Genomic DNA, 19,047 nt, shown 5'->3' with positions numbered 1-19,047 from the left:
TCACTACATGTGCATGTATCTACACAGAAGTTATTGCTATAAGGTTTAAAAAATTATCAATCTGCTAATCTTGATATTTGATTCAATATATGTTAGGGTGTGTGGAGATTTTTGGGGTAGTTACTTGACTATATTTACTATATTTTTGCATTCAGTTGTTAAATTATTTTTATGCTTAACAGGTGATAAATTCATTGCGCATCAAAATGCATTCACATGTGAGGAGAAGGGGGTGGGTTGAGGAGAATTTCCTAGGATTTTCATTATTTCTCAATTTAAATATGAGTGACGTGAATACAGTAATTCCGTAAGGTACCGGTATTGCATCGGTAATTGACCAATAAAAATGAAGAAGTATTTCATAGGGACTCCTTATTCAAATATTTGCACCATCTGGCAGAGTAGTAAACAGGTTGATTTGCATATAAGACAATGTCTTTTATGCTTTTAACTGTACGGATATACCTTCCGATTATAAGTGACAGTCATCAGAATTATTTGGAATCATAATTTTCATGTATCAGTGGGGAGGGGGGATTGGTCACACCCCCCAAAGGAAGAAAATAGTTCCTAAGTCTGCATCTGCCCGGATATATTTGCTCCCTTGATAAAAAATCCAAATATTTATGTCGTGCAATGCCTTAAACCCCAAATCAATTATGTCGGCAAAGAACTGGACAAACAAAGCTCGAATCCTTTTGAAAGGTGAATAATTCAAGGTGTTTCATTTGGCCTTCGAATGCCATTTACACACGATCCTGTAATACGTGTAGCACTGCATGTGGGGATGCATGCATATGTATTGGTCTGTTGTACTTTTAGTTATCATACTAAGATATGAGAGACTTAGAAAATGTCAACATGTTATAACATTTTCTTACTTTTTTATGGTCACACATGTTACACCTGTATGTTGAATGTTGTTGAACAGTTGCATTATTAAATATTACGTCTGTCTGTCGGTCCCGCCTCTTTTTTGGGGAATACGATAATTTTTTTTTTACTGAGAAAACATAAAAATCATTTAGAGGATTTCAAAGGGGAAACAAGTAAACATACTGCCAAGAGATATTGTGTAATCTATACAGTATAATAAAATTGGCGCATTGGCGTAGGAACCTGCCACTTCTAGATCTGCGCATGTTATGTATAACGAAGGTTAATTTGTGTCCATCGAAAATAATTTGTATACCAATGAAATTATTAATAATTGTGTATTAAATATGAAACAATATAATCTAGATACTTTACTTTTAGACAGGATTAAAAACGTATACGTCATTACGACTGGTGCATAATTTTTCACAAGATGTACATGTATTACAAAATTAGACTGAAAACAAAATAATTCTTTAAGTTACTATTTAGATTAAAGTGATGTGAACACTAAAATACCTGTTTAGAAACCAAAGAGTTTGGTGTATTTCTCCAGATTATATTGGTGTGTCAAAACTTTATATACCGCGAATACCATACGGGTAGAAATTGTAAAGTGAAATCCTGACTATGCCATTTTGCCGCTGCGCATATAGTCAATGCTTCACACCGCTTACAAAAGCCATAACTGATGTATAAATATTATCTAAACACTAGAGCTCAAATTACAATATCCCGTGCAAGGATTTGAATCATTAAAACTACAAAGCCGTATCTAAGACAGCATAATACAGATACATATATTTGTTGAATATCTTCGGAACGCTGGCGAGCAAAAAATTCAAAAAAAAAAAAAAAAAATAAAAAAATTGATTTGAGTGCAAGTACATGTAAATATTTTACTAGTCTCGACAAGATATCTTCATGTTAACAAAAAGATTATCTTAAATCAACAGTAAATATTTGAATGTTCAATATAAAACTAGCTATAGTATGCATGAATATAACGTGATGTACTTATTTAACATCTTATGAAACACGATAGATGTAACATGCATGTATATATAATGCATGAATCGTCCCAGTTATAAATATTACACGTTTTATCTGAATTTGCTGCTGCTTTGCAAAATGCTAACGCGTTGATTTTTGCCGTCCTTGATACAGGGTAATTATAGCAAAACAAAGCAGCAAACAAAAATAAAGTGGTAGACACGACAAACAGCCATGGCCAGACCTTCAAGGATCGTTTTGATTACCTGTCGCGTTAGTAGGGCTATTTTCTGGCATGTCTGAATGGTGGCCTTGGGTTCATGTAGTCTAGATGTTGTTTATTGTGTGTGTTGTCGATAATCATTGTATCCCAGGACAGATTCTAAAGAACTTTAATGACATGTATTTCTGATCATTTAATGATGATGATGAAAGATCAAAACCGTCCTTAGTTTCTTGACAGACAATATTTTGAGCGATAAATACATCATAGAAAAATCTTAGTCTGGAGTACAATTGTAGTACACATGCATTTGTTATCAGTTGTTGTCAATAGCATTATTTTTGATTTTTCTAAAAAGTAATCGTTGTAAAAATGCTGTTTCTGCATTCATGTCTGATGTGGCAATTCCTCATAAGATATTGTTCCACCATATCACAAGAGAAAAAATAAAATGGTACTTTATGTAAAAATTTAATATTCAACGACACAATATCTGACAAATGAACATTTTATCTTCATCTTAGTTCAGTCTTCCCCAGTGCTTTACAGAAACTACCAGCTGTAGACAGACACTGGGAAATCAGGCTTTTTTTTTGGGGGGGGGGGGTGTCTATACAGAACAAAAAAAGGAAGTACAATGTATAAACCAGCTACAGCAGACAAAAAACTGCCAATGTTAGTGTGTGCCAACACTGATCAATGCAATAAATTACAAAAGTAAAAATACCTAATTGTCCATTTTACAAAGTAAATACACAAATCCACACTCTGCAAAAATTGAATTAAGTTGTACCCTTTGCAGGGTCAACACAAAGTCAAAAGGGAAAACTATCCAAAATTTCTATTCTTTCTGTTACCAAACATTGCATCTCTATAATAAAATCTCTTTTGTTTTAAATTTTCTTGTCAAAGTGTGGGTATCCTCTGGGGAAACTAAAATACAAGTTTTCAAGTCAAATGACAGAAACTCCACAAGTAAAATTGCTACAAAGAAAAAGCAACGTTCTCCCCAAAAGACGGTTACAGGACATAATCTTTGAAAAAAGTGAATTCAACCACTGCAACAAACTTTCTTGAGACAATTGCAGCTCAGTTATGTGGCTTTATATTTTTCATTCCAATTCATTTACAGTACTAACATACATGTACATGTACTAGCAACACATTTTTATCATTCTGATCAATTTTTAGAAGAAAAAAATGCACTACAAATGAGCAGGAAGATAAACATAACATTGCTGCCCCAAAGTAAAAAAAAATCTTTTTTTTTAAAAAGACATTAAACAGCAAATAAATTAGAAGACTAGAAAACACAGCTTGAATTGAACACCTTCACATATAAAGTACTGGGTAAATGTAATCTATTGACTTTTATGTACAGATATGTCAAAATAATGACAAGAAATGTCACAACAATCACAATTGTCAGTCAAAATATTTGATGATTCAGTTTTACTTTTAAATAAAAAATACAACTAACAATGGGACTACCGGTTATCATAATCAACTTGTAGTTGGTACATGATTGAAGTTGAAGTTGATCATGATCAATGATGCTAGAGTTGAAGATGATCTGTAAAACGGGTAAGTACACAGCATCAGCAGCAAGACAGCATCATTACCACTGTGTTCCAACCATGTCTTCTAAAGAGTGTATCAGTACATAAAAGATACACATCAAATTGAATTCATTAGACAGCAGTGTATTCCCTGGATTCTAATCATGTACATAGTGGTTGAGCCAGGTTAGTCCTGCTGCAGTGATGATTCCAACAAGTGTCCACAAAGTCACTTTCACGTACAGCCGATTTCCATCCAAGACCATCAGGCTTTTTAATAATCCATCCTTCTGAGGAATCTTGTTCCTTTGGGAGATTTTTCTTCTATATTGTGATAAAGCTAGTCTGTGAATTAAAAAGAAGACCATATTGAGGATCAGAGTTCTCTGTTCATCAAACTCAATACAGCTGGTAGTAAAGGGTGATGAAATCATATATAAAGTATCGGTACTTTAACTGTTTTCTTGATTTAAATCAATAAAATGTAACGACAATTACAAGGAGTCACAAACCTTTTTTGGATATTCAACTGTTCTATATTTTCTTCAAAATTGCAAAGGTCATTAAAACAGGTAAACCTCTATATCTTGAACACTGATATCTCAAATACAATGGATATATTGAAGTGATTTTTAAGTCCTAACCATTTTTTTTTTTCTTTTTTTTTTTTTTTTTACAGAATTTTGCCCTCAATATCTCAAATACTCGGATATCTTGAAGTTTTTAAACAGTCCCATCTAGTTTGAGATAAAGAAGTTTGACTGTACTATTCATTGTTTAAAAGTAATACATGATATAGCCTTACTTTTTTTGCTCATGAATCTCTGCAGCTTCTTTTGCAACTATCTTGGGGGGACATTTTGAGAACAGATCCTTGGCTGTGACAATTAATTCTTCAAAAGGCAGATTGTCAGGTATATGTGATAACATTCCGTGTAAGGTACACATTTCACACTCACTTGCAAGAATTTCCTTTTCTCTATATAAAACGATCTACAAAGGTATTTGTAAGATATCAATGCTATATTTTAATATGATCTAGATATCAACTATTAACAGTTTTCCGTCAGAAATTAATAATCATTCAAATACATAAAAAATACAAAGATTTTTGAAACAAGATTACAATGAAAATAAGGCTTTAGTGAAACTAACACTCCTTGAAAAAGAAACTCAACTTCATGTAAAAAAAATTTGTTAAGTCCAAATTGGCTATAAATTTATACCTTGTAAATCATTATGTCTAGTATATATATATATATACTTACAGAGGCTGCCATGTATATTGGCATTAGTGGAGCACTGGCCATGAAGAAATCATAGAGCCTCACAATGGAATCTAGGTCACCAAGGACATGACCAAACCATGTTATCAACCAGCTTAAACTAAACACAGTTCCTACTTCAGATCTACAAATATAATTGATATACATGTACATTTGTATAAAGTATGATGTTTGATTTACTCTATGAAGAAAAATCATAAACTTCAAATTCATAACCTATGAAACTTTAAGAAACTCTAACTCATAAAATGAATGAATTTGACTGGTAAGACAAGCTAAAAAGTCAATAATGAATAAGAAACCCACTCTTCCATAAATTGTCGTAATTTAGGACTGGCTCTTCCCACAATAGGGTACAAGTAGTTGAGTATATGTTTTGTTCGGTCCATGTTGACATCCATGAAATCCCTGTTACCAAGTAAATTAACTGTATACTGCTTTGTTGGATCACCAAAACAATGAAAATTTTAATAAAAAATAGATATACCTGGTAGAAAACAATACAAATGATCTACTTTTAAGAGTACTGTCAAAATATCTTTTTATTCTCAAATGATTAAGAAACATTCAATACATTATTATTTTAAACGTTACACTAAGGTTTTTCAGCGACAAGACTTTGCATACCTGAGATGTTGTAATGATAAAACATCAAGGACAGCAAAGGCTAGATCCTCCCCCAGAACAAGCAGAAATGTGACACAGATATCATGATAGCCTTGGTAGTAGTGAAGTTCCTCGTGCTGCACTAGAACCCTCATGATCAAGTCTACTAGCTGGTCCTGATACGACATTCGGACCTCCTCCTCCATACCTGAAACAGTAGACATATATGATACAGTCTCGGGAATACATATTGTATAGAAGAGTACTGTACATGTAAATTAGAGCGAGTTACAGGTGTTCTTTTTGTGAAAAGACAGCTTTCTTGTTTTTATAAAGAGAAAATAACAGTTTCCCTTTTCATGTTACACTAATGATATCATATTTCTGACTGAGAACATGAACTTGGTTTATTGAGAACAGCAAAATAACATTGTCTTAATTTACTTAGGTGATCTTTTAAAAAAATTGCTCATGTAATGCATAAGAATGGAAACACACCTGGGGGGAATCTCTTCAAGGACCGATTAACATCCATCACAACCTGAGTATAATCTCTGTGTCCATGTAAAACCTCCTCGGCTAAGAAATAAAACACATCAGTATCCAAATTTTTTCTAAGATAAAACTTAAAAATTTAAATATGATTAGCAATAGTTTGATTCCTTGGGTCTTTTTCTATCAGTTTTCAACAACCATTCATTCTTAACCACTTTACAAGCAAAAATTGCATTTAAAGATTTTTTACATGACGTATCACTTACGAGGTTTCTTTGGAATGTCTGTAACATCAACATCAAGCAGCCTTGGCCAAACCTCTTTTCGTATATCATCATTCAGTAATCCACCTGGACTTACAGCAAAACTTCTTAATCGTTCAATGTCTACATCATTGCTTGATAAAGTATCTAAGATTTCTCTCTCTTTTTTCGAATACTCTGTAGAAAAATAATTAGTACATGTACAACATCAACAATCATTATATACCTAATGTTCATTTTATGTATAAATAAGATGATTAGGTTCTTATTTTTTCTCTTGATATGAGTCACTTGCTTTATTTAAAAACAAATATCATTTTATTATCATAATGATATAATGAAAATGATATTTGGTAAGAAATATGTGTGATTAAATTAAAAAGAGAAGGATTTAAAGAGAATTGTTGTTTTTTCCTGATGAGGTTAGTTAATTGTGAAAACAATGTTATTTGGAATGGAGTTCTCTTGAAGAAATGGTAGACCAAGAGACCATCAGTGAATCATCAGTGACAGACTTTAGTACCTTAATTCTTCTTCCCCTTACATGCCAATGCATGTGAACTCATTGACCTGTACATAAACATCTACACATGGTGTCATTATAGTACATCCTCTATTTGACAAAAACGTACCTATCTTGTTATCAGGAATACATATCAAATTATAAGGCATCAGTCAAGCTCATTTAATTCTCAACATATGCGACACATTTTCATGGTCTTGTGAATATATTGGATGTATTACCTTCTTCGATGTTTGAGCTTTCAATAATATTTTCGCTGACAGAATTAGTTCTGTCTAATGTCTTGTCTATTTTCGACCGATTTTTCCTTCTCTCAATCACCATATCTGCTTGCAAACATAATTTCTACACGTCATTTGTGAAGACCATACACCGGAGGAGCAGACAGCTATTACCTGCCCCTTATATCATCAGGATAAAACAACGAAGAAATTTAACTATCACAGACAATGTATAATATTTGACATACTGTATGTGTTAACTAGGTATAGAAATAAAAAATCGTGGTTTTTCAACAGCTCTGATTTTGTGACTTGTTAATAAATTTGTATTTTTCTTTTACATGATCTATGCGATGTTGATACAATTCTCAGCTTCCGGTAAAAATGGCAACAAAGTCCGGAATTAAAAAATCTAAAAGCGAAGGTACTACTACACGTCTGCGTCGAACCATAAGTGTCACGCAAGTTGAAGCCATTAGTAAAGAACAACAGAGACACAAAGAAAACGAGCCGGATAAACCGTAAGTTTTATAAAAGTGTATTTTCTGTTTTTCCTATTCAGTATGCGCCGACAGTCTTACTTACGATACACCATAGGTGTAAATATCACGGTTCACTGAATCAAAGGTAAACCCCACGCAGTGACCACTCACGTATATAAATAGCCTCACGGCTCTATCATGAAGGCCAAACTTGAGAACCAATCGAAAACGGTTGCACGTGCGATAGTGCTGCAGTTTTCCAATAAGCGTGTTATCATGTTTATTTACAGCTGATTTTTAGCATATTTAGTATACACAGTTTATGTATTGTGCAGAAGCCTGGTGTAGGTTTGAAAGAGATCTACATGGGGATTCCCTGAGAATTGCAGAATTTTCGAAGATTTAATCCAGAAGAACTTATTGTGAGGCATTCAAATTTAGTTTATTTTTGCATTTGCAATTCACATTGCTCTGTGGAATTAAGATGTTGATTGACAACAGAATATTGGATGATGTCTTTCCAACACAGCTTGGGGAAAAGTCAGTGGATTTAGTTTCAAGTACCAAACATTACAGAATAAATGCAGAGGTGTCCTTTGGTGACATCAATAATAATTCTGAGTATATAAGAAATTCACAGCAGAAAAGGAGAGAGAGATCTGAGAGCAGTGAATCTAAAGACAGTGGTGTTGACTCAAACAGTTATGCAAATTCAGATCTTGACACAACCTGCAAAAAGTGTGATAAAAATTGCAAAGTGCATGATGACATTGGAACAAAGCTTGACTGTGACCAAAAAACTGAAGCTTACTGTAATTTAGCAGAGGTAACAAATAGTGAAAAGAGTGAGGACTCAAGTGGTAATAAGACTGATAAAAAAGCTTGGTCAAAGTGGATCCCATCATTTTTATTGGAACCAGAGTATATTTTGAATTCTTTGAATAAAAAAGGATTGTAAGTTTTTTGTTTTTGGGTGGTAGAGGGTGTTAAATTGTAAAATCACTGTAGCTTTTCAATCGGATATCTGGTCTACTGTACAAACATAAGATTTTAATGTTTTTTAAAAATTATTTTTAAACCACTGCAGCATTTCGTCATTCTGTTCTTTTCCTTTACAGCATCCACAAGCATGCTGATTCATTATTTAGTACAGATAGTGGCTTTACCAACTACAGGGGCTTGTTGAATCTCTGTATTCTTTTGTTGGTAAGTAAACATCATTTAGCTTTTACTTAGTATTTATTCCTTGGAAATTCTGAGCATGATATTTCAAGAAGAAAGATACTTTGTGTCACTCTTTGAATTGTATTATGAAAAAAAAAATCACCCAGTTTTTGCATCTAATGCTTCTAGCAGAAATGTGATAGAAATAATCTGGAATAATTTTTTTTCCATGTATAGGCATATTTCATTCTATATGGAAATCAGTCTGAATGAGTCTTTATCATTTGATAATTGTAAAATATTTGGCCCAGAAATACATGCACTTGCTCTAGAATGAAAGGGTAAGTCTCATTACTGTTCATTTGAAAATTATACAGGTACGTGTCAGGGATGGGGTAATGGTAATTTGTAATGGTATTTGAGTGTAATTAATTACAAATTTTGATGTAATTGGAAGTAATGTGTAATTGGCCACATTTTCAATTACATGTAATGGTAATTTAATTAATTACTTTCAAAAAAGGCATGTAATTCCAATTACTTTTCAATTACTTTCAATTACACACTGATGGACATATAAACATTAAGCTTTCCACTACCCATTTTCCCCCACACAATGGTACATTAGGTCAAGTTCGAAGAGTAGTTAAAAAGCATTGAACTATTATTATATATACATGTATCATACTAAATATTTTTCAAAATGGATTTTTTCAATGATTCAATATTTAATGATAAGTTTCCCAAATGTATTTTATGATTTGTTTGATCTCTTTTTTCTTACAAATACTTATTTCCCTCCTTATTAGAATAATTAGTGTGTCAATTATCATTGAGTTAGTTTAAAACATCATTGTTCAATTTACAAACAAAATCAGTGTTATCGAAATTATATAAACTATCAAGTCATGCTTTGTAATTGATAGCCTAAAATACACAGAGCTAAAATGTATGGCTTCAAATGGGTTTTAGTTTTTGATGCCCAACATGTCCACAGGGTATGTTCCCTTATTGCAAACATTTTGATAATTAGGTAGAGAACAACAGGTGTGAATTGTGTTTTGATAACAATTATAGTCTGTCCTCTACCCGAGATTAACCTGAACTTCGGCATTGTATTTACAAAAGAAAAAAAAATAGTGTATAAAAATGCAAAGGAGAAAGTTTTTATATAATAGTTTTGCATGCAAGAAATACTTTAGTTGACATGGTAGGTGTAGGTTAAGGGATATGACTTTTAAATGTTTATTGAATATCAGGGTGTATGGGACACCTCCTTATTGTGACTACCAGTACCTGCGTTTTAAAATAATCAATAAAAACCAAATATATATTTTTTCTTTCCAAAAATTGTAACTAATTAACAGAATAGTTAGCAAATTCTCAAACAGTGAAATTATTTTGATTATGAGGAAATTTTATTCATTTTATAGATATACCTCCTTAAATGTTTATCTGTTGTATATAAATCATGGTTTCAGTAAATTTTGATGAAAATGTAATTTGTAATTTAATTAATTACATCTGCAAAGTAATTGTAATTTAATTAATTACATTTGAAAACTCATGTAATGGTAATGGTAATTTAATTGAAGAATTTAAGCAAGTAATTGTAATTTAATTAATTACTTTCCATTGTAATTGACCCCATCCCTGGTACGTGTATACCCTGCATGTATGTCTGGGACAAATAAAATGGCACTCTCATATTTTGAACTGATGCCAAGCAAATTAAAGCAAACTTTTACTAGTAAATTGGTACTATAAAAATAAAGAATAAGCTGGTATTCAGGTAATAGATAAAATCAAAAATTCTGTTCTGCAATGAATTGTTTCAAATTTTGATAAATTATGAATCACACGGGTCAAATCAAATTAGACACTTTTGTAATATAGAGTGATATTAGCATGAACAGCTGGACAAGACCTTGACCTTTTAAATACAGGTAAAGGTATTTTACTGGTACCAAGTGAATAGAATACAGCCATTTATATGAACAGGTTAATCCAGTCTCCAGTATTTGATTTAAGTAGGGCAAATATAAAAGTACATATACCTTCATCTGTATTATATTAAATAGATTTATGCAGATTTACAATTTTAGAGATCATATTGCATTACTTTCATTGATCTGTATACCGATAGAGAAAAATGACTATGAAGTTTTGCTTGCTGCACCTTGCATGTAATTTATAAAAGAAGCCTTAAATTTGTTACTTTTTATGCATCATCTCAAGTATATGATATACTGAAATAAATGTTAGTCTATTTGTAAGGAAATCAGTGGAAAACTGGTATAATGCAGATTTTTCTACATCAATTTTGAGGTTTAGAAGATTTTTGAAAAATGCAGGTTATATTTATTTATTGTAATGACTTGTATCGCTGAGAACATTTTGATAACTGTTATTGATGATCCAATTCAACTTCTGGCGCTGTTTACCATTTTAAAGTGACAATCAGACATGCAGTAGGCAATGCATTCATACCATACAGACACATGTAATTCCTCAGAGCTGAATCAGCTATTTTTGGTGACCTTGAAAGAGAGCAAACAGCTGAAGCGAATCTTTTGTTGATTATTTAAATAGGAAAATCAGGGCTTTGTTAAAAAGTTGTTCACCTGTTAAAAAGTTCATTTAATGTTATAATTTTGAAATGTCTTTGCAAAGACCTGCACTTTTTGTGAGATTTGGATTTTGGACTTCATGTGTGTGCTAAATTATGATTTTAAAACTTTAACAGTATCTTTTCTGGAAAAAAAATCATGACTTTATAGAACTGTGCTATTTGTAACAATATTTTTAAAATTTCACTGCAGTAAAATATAGTGCTTGAAATTTGCATGAAAAAGAGTTAAAATCACACAATATTGATGTTTCTAATTGAATATAACTGGTACTGGGTAATTGAAATTTAAGCAGTCAGAAGGTCTGTTAAGATAATTGAGATTGATGTGTTTTAAAATCAAAGGTTTAGAAGTGGGATGTTAGAATGAAGGATCTGATAAAAAATTAGTGATATGATCAGGAAATTTGCATTTGCATCAATCATGTGTAAATGATTTCAACTTAGCTGCAGAACTGCAGCTAATTTCAAGTGATATAACAAACTTGGTAGTGTAATTTTTAAAATTCAGGGTCAAACATTCATTATACATGTATACGTGACTCAGATAAGTTAGAAATTCTTAATAAACACTTAAAAACATTCATCTATTGTATTCACATGTGATATTCAAGTTTACACCACTTACAGTATTAAGTATGAAAGTTTAGTAAATATATCAGGAAGTATAACATGTGCAATGCATGCATTGCACATTATATCAATTTGTCACTTAAAGTCCTAGTGATTGCAACTTGCCAAAATGGATTTTTATATAAAAGAAAAACCCTTTCCCTTTGTTTGATAATGTGTGGATGGAAACGGGCCTGTCAATTAAGATTGATAATGCAAGAAATATAAATAGAGTGGCCTTGAGTTAGGTAACAACACATAAAAAAAATAAAAACTGGTTGAGGGGTGAGATATGAGTCAAGGATATGAATGCAGACAAAGAAATTTTTAAATAAAAAATATATGGACCGGTACAAGTAATTTGTTTACACTTGAAAGTTCAACTGGTATTGCCCTATTTGAAAGAAATTTGAGAAAAAAAAAATGAATTCACACTTCAGTGTAAAAGTTTACCGATAAACTTTTCTTTGGATGAAAAGTCTTTTTACATTCTCCTGAGTGTCGTACTTAAAATTTCTTCTTTTTTTTAATGGAAACTTTTCCTGAAATAGTTGAACATGAAGTAATGCTATACCAATTTAATCTAAAGGATTAATTATAAATGATAAAATGTAGAACCACCAGTTACTCCTTGATTTGTAAATTGGCCACTTTGGAGGGAAATTGTCGCAAGTATAGGATACTTTAAATAAAATTGTCCTTATAAGAAATTAAGAATCTTCACTTCTTGATAACGGTATCACCGTATGTCCTTGGCAGATATAAGTACCGAAATTTTGTTTACTGGACAAAGTTCTACCTTGAACTTGAAGATCTCTAGAATATTGCGTTTGTTGAAACAAGACTTGTCAATGCACGAGTATTTCAAGGCTATTGATAAATGTCTCCCTTTATAGCCAGGACTAAAAACTCTTTTTCTTATCAGCGCTATATATCTACCCTATTACAGTAAATACCAGTAATAACTTGCATGTTGTTATCTAAGGGTTAAATTAAAGCATACAGTCAAGTGGATACGATTGATAATATGATTTTAAGATGTCTCATAGGTTTTATCTTGATTTGCTTGTATAATCTAAAACTATATACAGATAATTATCTCCATTTATTCAGTATTGTTTAAAGTGATTGAAAAATCTATTGAACTTTTTACTTTTCAGGCGCTGTCAAATACCAGATTGTTTATTGAAAATTTGATTAAGTAAGTACATGTACACTCATTTATAGAATAAAGAAAGGAAATGTGTTACTCCTTATTGTATACACTATAGAGAATTCAAAGGAAGTAATATTGTCAAAAATAAAAAATGAAAATCAATGTGCTATTCAAATGATTTCTAAATGCATCCTTTGATTTGTATTAACCAATTATTAGTGTAGAAAACCACAACTGTTGCACAAATCTGCCTGAAAGTTGAGGCCTTTTAACAACTTACCGGTATATTACCTGTCCGTGCATTATAAATCAATACATTGTAACTACTGAGAGAAGGGGAATGTGGAAATATGGAAATGCATCTAACAAACAGATCTAATATTTTTTTCATCACTTCATTTTAGTCCATGTATTAGTAAAACAATAAATATCAGAAGAAGGGGAATGTAGGGAGGTTTGTTAAACAGATCTGATATAAGTATAGAAATCTTTCACTTTTTTCAGATATGGAATCCTGATTGACCCTCTCAAGGTCATCCAGTACTTCCTGTCAGAGCCGTACAGCTGGCCCAACGCCCTTCTACTGTTTTGTAGGTTATTTTAAAGTTACTGGAGTATTTATCCCATCAATATCCAGAGGGAAGATTATCAGTACATAATTTTTAAATCTTTTTTTTTTTTCAGCTGAAAATTTCTACATATTATTTGCATTTGCTGTAGAAGTATTGTTATCAAAAGTAAGTTCATTATACACATGTATTCATAGATCTATGCACATTGAATTCAAATTAAAGTTGGGTGCATTTTCAATTCATTTAGAAAGTTTCACAGTTATGCTGAATTAAATATGGTGCATAATGCATGTTGAGCTTTTCAAATCTTTTCACATTAATTTGTAAAGGGCTTTTCTCCTTTGGGGAACAATGATGGATCCTCTATTTCTCCTTAGAATCCAATCATTTGCTATGTGATATAAATACATGTATATGATAGATATAATGTCTTGTGGCAGGAATGGCTGTCAGAGAGGCTAGGAATGGTGCTGAATGCGACCAATCTGTTATTGAGCCTGACTGTTCCAGCCACAGTTATCCTGTACGTCCACCCTAACCCAGGTAAGTGTCCGGACCACACAGCAGCTATTGCGGCATCACCCTTGATTATGAGTGACCAATGTATGTGGAATTCGTAGGTCACCCATGCTCTCAAATATTCATTCTTACAAATAACGAGTTTGTAAGTTTAGTGATTTTTAAGAATCTACCATAAAAGAATAAACCAACTACATGTAATTTCAATTCTTACAAAGCAGTGAAATGGTGCTCACCCAGGAACACTGACAACCATTAATTAAATACAATGATTCAAAAAAGTTCCATTCGATCCTCTTTTAAATTGTCCCATATAAAAGAGTAGTGTACATTGATTAGTGTAATGTTTCTAAATATTAGACTGATATAAATGAATAATGCCTGTAATAATTGACTTGTACTTTTTTTTCAGGGTTTTCTGTTGTCACTTGTGGGGTGGCCACCGTTGTATTTCTCAAGTTAGTCTCCTACGTTTGTGTCAACAAATGGTGTCGGGAAAAGAAGGCCGAAGTCAAAAAGTCACACCGTAGGAAGTCAGTCAGCATGTCTGAACCAGCCCGTAAGTATCTGTATAACAAAGTAATCCCTGGTATTCTTCCTTACATTGATATTAGTTGAAGATAATCAGTTTTTACTATGTTTTGTTATAGTCTCAAAGAATGTGATGAATGGTGATGTCCAAACAACTTTTGTCAGTTACCCAGATAATCTCACACTGAATGGTAAGCCAGCTACGTAATTAATGGAGTCATTTTATATTTTATAGAATACAAGTACGGTACACGTATTAAGTATAATAATTGAATTTAAAATTGATGCAAGATTATCTCTAAACGTACATGTATTATATTTGGCATGTACAATATTTATAAACTAGTTTTTCAATAAGTTGGCATGGATTAGAATTAGTGTATTCCTTATTGTTCCTATTCTTAAACATACATACATATGCATGGTCTATAGCGATGTACTTGATTTAGCAGAATCCACATTCTGCCAAAAGCATTAAGTAGAATACACAGCCAAATGTCATACGTTAACAGTTTTTCCTCTGAAGATGTTGCAACTAAATTAGTCATGAATGAATTTTTGTTACATTTATACCAATATTTACAACATTACAGACATGTATTATTTCATCTGTACACCAACCCTCTGCTATGAACTCAACTTTCCAAGAACCATCCGAATCAGGAAAAGATTTCTACTTAAAAGAATTGTAGAAATGGTAAAGCATTTTCACTGGCATCATAAAATATATATGTAAAATATATTCCTTTCAAATAAGAAATAGTTTGAGTAACAATTGGTATATAGTTTTTTTCTTGAATTTCAGATGTTTTTGGCCCAGCTAATGACAGGCTTAGTGCAACAGGTCAGCAATTTTCAATAAAGTTCAAGTCCTGTGTCTGACTAATATACATTCAAAATGTATATGAGAATAAAATTAATATTTCCTACCTTCTGGCCAACAAAAGAACCTTTAACTTTCACTTTAGATCAACTGTTTTTTGTAGGATTGATAGAAGTCTGAGTTTGAGCTATTGATTTGTTTGTATTTACAGTGGATCATACCCACGGTGAACAATTCCCTGAAACCACTCACAGATATGGAGATTCCTTTAGTGATTGAAAGACTTCTTAAATTAGCTGTAAGTAAGCAAAACAATCAAGAAACTGGATCTGAAAGCAGGTTCAGTGATTTAGTTTTTGAAGAGATGTGCATATACATGTACATTATTTTTTTGTAATGTACAACTTTCCACCTTACTGGCTTAAGGATACAATGTCATTGAAGGGAAAGGAATCCAATAGCTGATGATAATATTTTGTTCTAATTTTATCTTGATTTGCTTGTATATTCAGTAAATCTTGTTACAGGTTCCCAACCACTTGATTTGGCTGATCTTTTTCTACTGGTTCTTCCATTCCTGTCTAAATGTGTCAGCAGAATTATTGCGGTTTGGAGACAGAGAGTTCTACAAAGATTGGTGGCAAGTTACTATATACATTATACCATTCATACTATATACAGCGTTCTTCTCTGAAAGGACTATGTGCGGTATGGCCAAATATCTGCCCCCGATATCAACCAATTTTTAATTAGTATCGTATAAAAATAAAATCTTCACAAATCATTGTATAGAGGATTCCTATAACTTTAATATTGATTTTAGTCATCATCGCTTTTTCGCTGTTTATCTATGACGTCACCTAAATGACCTAATTCCCGCAAATTTGCAAACAAATGAAAATATTCTCATTTTTGCACTATATTTTGCATTCGGAGGTATAGAGCGCAGGTCTGCTCAAGTGCGATTTTAACATATGTTTTTCTTCAGATAGTTATACACGTTATACTAAAAAATGGTACATGAGCAAGCCTGCGCTCGATGTTTCCCAGTCAAAAAATCATCGGAAAACACCCATATTTGCTACAAAACACCAATATATCAAAATAATGCAATCTTCATGACGTCATTCCTACATTATGACGTCACTGTGATGATAACCTTTTACACCTTTACTTCCAATATGATTTGAACTATCTTTCACTTTATTTTTAAAACTCTTTCTAAAACTTTGATTTTGGGGGCAAAAAATGCATAAAACCGCACATAGTCCTTTAGCACATTTATGTTTAGTACATTGTATATACAAGTACGGATTTTATTATGAGAATGTACATAATTTTCTCTGTCACATTTTCAGGAATGCCGAGTCAATTTCTGAATTCTGGCAAAATTGGAACATTCCAGTCCATAGATGGGCGCTCAGGTTGGTCAAGTTTACTTTTGATTAAGTTTTTCATTATTTTTGCACAACAGATGAAAAAGTTCATGGTTTACATACAAATCTTTTTTTTTTGCAGACACTTATACAAACCACTTCTTCGACGTGGTGTGTCTAAACAAGTTGCTTCAGTCGCTGTGTTTGCTACCTCAGCTTTCTTCCATGAGGTGTGTACTGGTATCTTGAGGTTGATGCCTCGAACTTATTGATATATTCACAGTTTTGAAATTTTATTTGACATGTTCAATCAAACACATGTTTCAACAAATTTTCTTTATTTTCTTTTTAGTATTTACTTAGTGTTCCTCTAAGAATGTTTAGAGTGTGGGCTTTCACAGCAATGTTGGGGCAAGTAAGTATCAGGCAGAAAGTGATTCTAAAAAATTAGGAATTTGTTGTGTAATATATCATAGATCTCGTTAGCATAAAAATTACAGTGTGTATCAATTTACCCTTATTTCATATCCAAACAATGTCATCTTTAAACTTAAGATTGATCATATTTACTTTTGAAAAAAAATCTTTTTCTGTATTAATGATACAGTAACTCTCTTATAAAACATGACTGTCACTGAAAATTACCTACAAAATTTAGAAATGAGACGAGTGATTGATTGCTGTCTCCATTAAATCTGTTAAAGTAATGATTTGAAATGGTGACTCTTGATTTCTGTGCAGGTACCCCTGGCAATGTTTACAGCAAAGTTTTGTAAAGGTCGCCACCAGATCGGGAACATGATTGTGTGGTTGTCCCTCATTCTGGGCCAGCCAATTGCCATCCTAGCCTACGTCCATGACTATTACGTCGGAAATGTCCTTCTGTCCTTCCATAACTGAGGACTGAAATTTTGTGTGTATTAGGGTAAAAAATTTTGAAAAAAAAATAAATATATTTTTGGATGTGCCATACAAGTTGCAAATGAAACATGAAGAATTAGAAATGATTAGTTTGTGTTTAAAAAACATAATATGAATGTGAGACTATTTGGTGTTTCAAAAACACAAAGAAGTTGATTGTAAAAGTGATTTTGATTATTTTGTGATGTTGAAGTTTTGAGAGAGTATCAGACTTCAATGTACTAGTTAATTGTTTTGTTCATTAATTGTATTATAATGCAACTAAAATATGTATTGCCTCGTCATATGAGAGTACATATCACATGTAGCTACTTTAATTTCTTTTGATTTTTGTTCACAAGATTTGCTCCTTATTTGTATCACAACCAATGCAATTAAAATAATATGTAATACACGGTCATATGAGGTAAACTATTTACCTGTAACTACACCAATTTTTTGAATGGAGAAAAACCTGTTACAAATTACATTTGTGCATGATGATGTTCTGCAAGTTTTTATTTTGTTTTGTTGTTGATATATTCTGAACCTTTTTCTCTCTTTTGAATTACATGTATAAGGAAGCAGTCTGCATATTTGACAGTTTTTAATATAGAAAAGTTTGTTTCCATGGTTTGTTATGAAGCTAGTCAATGAGTTCATATGTACCGGTAAATGTTCAGTCTAAAAATAAAACACTCTCAGGGTTATGAAGAACAAAGACTTCAAGCTCATTCCAATCAAAACAAACACTAGAGAATACTTTCTCTATTTCAACACCTTAATTCTTGAATCAACACCTTTATTTGTATCTTGATGTTTTTCGCTTTTTTGATCCTGTTATACTTATATGCCTGAAAACCTTTCTTAAAAAAAATTTCCTCTGACCTTTTTGCTAAAAAAAATAAAAATCAATCAATCATATCACATACAGCCGATGATGAAAATGATGGATTGCAGGGGATCACCATGGTATGATAGAAGCTTAGAATAAAATAGAGCAGAAGCCAGTATTATGTATATGATTTTTATGTCTTTATGTAATTCATATACAGATAAAGTGTTGCCCATATTGAATCACTGTGTGCGGTTCCTTGCTGATCTCACATGCTGTCTCCAAGATATAACAAATGAGCTGTGATTTTTTAGATATAATGAGCATTATTTGTGTACTTGTATATTTACAAATAGTGATGCATTCTTTGAGTCCATTTACATGTATTTGTTTAGAGGTAGGT

At 32.1% G+C, this 19,047-nt stretch overlaps 2 protein-coding genes across 3 annotated transcripts; one reads left to right on the top strand and one right to left on the bottom strand.

Moving 5' to 3' along the window:
• Positions 1–3,425: 3,425 nt before the first annotated feature.
• LOC105331362 (TBC1 domain family member 20) lies at positions 3,426–7,247 on the bottom strand. The gene is made up of 8 exons (XM_011433505.4): positions 7,046–7,247; positions 6,305–6,478; positions 6,042–6,122; positions 5,565–5,751; positions 5,244–5,345; positions 4,920–5,061; positions 4,457–4,644; positions 3,426–3,996 (listed from the first exon to the last, which is right to left on the bottom strand). The coding sequence occupies exons 1-8, from the start codon at positions 7,146–7,148 to the stop codon at positions 3,810–3,812; spliced, it is 1,164 nt and encodes a 387-aa protein (XP_011431807.3). The 5' UTR covers positions 7,149–7,247; the 3' UTR covers positions 3,426–3,809.
• A 151-nt stretch (positions 7,248–7,398) lies between these two features.
• LOC105331361 (diacylglycerol O-acyltransferase 1) lies at positions 7,399–17,960 on the top strand. Of its 2 annotated transcripts, none has more exons than XM_011433504.4 (16): positions 7,399–7,566; positions 8,646–8,733; positions 13,093–13,133; positions 13,593–13,678; positions 13,773–13,825; positions 14,101–14,203; positions 14,592–14,738; positions 14,830–14,901; positions 15,304–15,407; positions 15,516–15,554; positions 15,745–15,831; positions 16,061–16,173; positions 16,892–16,957; positions 17,052–17,139; positions 17,262–17,324; positions 17,651–17,960. In XM_011433504.4, exons 1-16 carry the CDS (start codon positions 7,430–7,432, stop codon positions 17,807–17,809), a joined length of 1,446 nt encoding a protein of 481 aa, XP_011431806.3. In that variant the 5' UTR covers positions 7,399–7,429; the 3' UTR covers positions 17,810–17,960. The 2 variants fall into 2 exon arrangements, with proteins under 2 accessions (XP_011431806.3, XP_011431805.3); XM_011433503.4 differs by lacking the exon at positions 7,399–7,566 and adding an exon at positions 7,871–8,481.
• The last annotated feature ends 1,087 nt before the right edge of the window (positions 17,961–19,047 follow it).

This window comes from Magallana gigas, chromosome 3 (assembly GCF_963853765.1).
Source record: "Magallana gigas chromosome 3, xbMagGiga1.1, whole genome shotgun sequence".
Classification (NCBI taxonomy): Eukaryota; Metazoa; Mollusca; class Bivalvia; order Ostreida; family Ostreidae; genus Magallana; species Magallana gigas.
This window is presented reverse-complemented; position numbering and strand designations above follow the sequence as displayed.